This window comes from Nothobranchius furzeri, chromosome 3, assembly GCF_043380555.1.
Source record: "Nothobranchius furzeri strain GRZ-AD chromosome 3, NfurGRZ-RIMD1, whole genome shotgun sequence".
Taxonomy (NCBI): Eukaryota; Metazoa; Chordata; class Actinopteri; order Cyprinodontiformes; family Nothobranchiidae; genus Nothobranchius; species Nothobranchius furzeri.
The window spans coordinates 1,868,699-1,870,533 of NC_091743.1; the positions used below are offsets into that span (position 1 = coordinate 1,868,699).

The 1,835-nt window shown below is 45.6% G+C and overlaps 1 protein-coding gene across 1 annotated transcript; it reads right to left on the minus strand.

The window, feature by feature from the left end:
• Nucleotides 1-263: 263 nt before the first annotated feature.
• On the minus strand, nt 264-1,280 carry LOC129154751 (PHD finger protein 20-like). Its single transcript, XM_054734910.2, has 2 exons — nt 633-1,280; nt 264-555 (listed from the first exon to the last, which is right to left on the minus strand). Exons 1-2 carry the CDS (start codon nt 829-831, stop codon nt 413-415), a joined length of 342 nt encoding a protein of 113 aa, XP_054590885.2. The 5' UTR covers nt 832-1,280; the 3' UTR covers nt 264-412.
• Nucleotides 1,281-1,835: the final 555 nt, after the last annotated feature.

Below are 1,835 nucleotides of genomic sequence, written 5' to 3' on the forward strand. Positions count from 1 at the left end.
GAGCAAAAAGGTGAGTTTGAGACACAAATAACAGAAAATAATGTGTTCAAAAATTACTGCAGTGTTGGTTCAGGTGTGAAAATAAAGCTTGTGGAGCTAGAGCACTGTGTACTGAGAAGGACAGGGCCACATTAAGCAGTAGTTCAGAAGAAGGCATGCATTAGGTTTGGGCGCCACATCGAGTGTAACCGGGTCCGAAGGGATTCTCCTGCTTTCAGAGGTTCTGTTTTGTTTCATCCTGATTCAAGAGGCTCACTCTCCTCATTTAAATATCCAGATATGACACAGACAGGCTGCAGCCCTGCACCCCCCACCGCCACACAGGATTAGTGTCTCTTGCATCAGTGACCCCTCCTGCTGCTCTGGGACAGCGGCTGCTGGGGCCTGAGGCTGCAGCTGCTCTCTGGCACCCTCACGTGGAGCTGAGCAGAGCGATCTGCTGGACCTTGCTGAGCTGGGACAGCAGTGGTTTGATGCGGTGTTTGAGCTGAGGGAGACGAGCCAGAGGTTCAGGAGGCTCCAGCTCCCCGGTGTAGTCCAGCCAGCTCTCCAACACTGAAACACAGCAGAAAGTCAGAAGTGAGGTTGTGTTTGCACACCAGGCGGTCTGGAAAGGTGTGTCGTTCTCTCACCATCCAACTCCCTCTCAATAAAGTCTATCCTGTGTGAGACCTCGTCCTTGTAACGTGATGAAGGAGCTATTCCTCCAAGGTTATTTAACCTTTTCCACAGTTCCTTTTGACACAGCGCCAGAGTGCATGAAACAGCCTCAAGGTCATGCATTTGCAAGGGCGTCAGTTTGTTGTCAGAACTGCTGGGGACAATAACCATACACTTGAGTGGGGTTTAAAAATTGCTGGGGACAATAAAGTAGGCTAGCACAGGGGTCGGCGGCTCTGGAGCCGCATGCGGCTCTTCCATCCATCTGATGCGGCTCTCTGTGCTCTTAAAATAATGAATGGATATTTAAATAAAATGCTTTATATTTTACTGCATTAATTTTACATCTGTAAGCTAATTCTAAATGTAAAGATTGTCTGCGTGAACCTGAACAGGTCCAACCCGGTCTTACTGTGAGACCGGGTTGACGCGTCACGCTTGTGCTCGCAGCGTTTTAAAAAGAAACGTTTATGACAAAAGTGGCACCTGCTCAGTAAAACCACCAACAGGGTGAAAAATACCAAATATTGTAGCAGAGACGGGCTACAACTTCTGGATCCACTTTATATTAATCGTTTTATTGATTATCGTCTTATGAAAGATAACTTTGACGTACACGAGCGACCAGGCGCGTTGCAAGCTTTTCAAAAGTGTGGGGGATGTTGTCTGTGCCTAAAATAAGTTCATGTTATTCACCTTGTTAGTTTAATTTCCATAATAGCGGAGCAGGTGTGAATTTTAGACGCGTCACGCACGTCTCCGTTTTAAACATGTTTAAACTGTTCAGAATACAAATCCAGGCTCTGTCTCGTTAGATCGGTGTAACTAAAGTTTGTTCTGAATGAAACTTTACATGAAACCATGTTGGAAAGAAAAGGATCCGATTAAATCGTTTCCCCTCATTTACAGTCAGAAGTACAGCGCAGTACGCGTGGCTCTGGGGTTAATCACGTTTAGTTGTTTCTCTTTGCAACAATCTTCACAAGAAGGCAAAACAGTTAAATGGCAGCTTACAGATATTTCCATTTGACTTTTATTTTGACAGATAAACTCAAGGATGCTGGCTGTTTTGAAAGAATTACCCCGACGCACACGGATGCGCATGGATGAGCTGACATTTTAATCGTTACGCACATCGCGGAGGTAACTAAATCAATCAAGAGATGATTCCCATC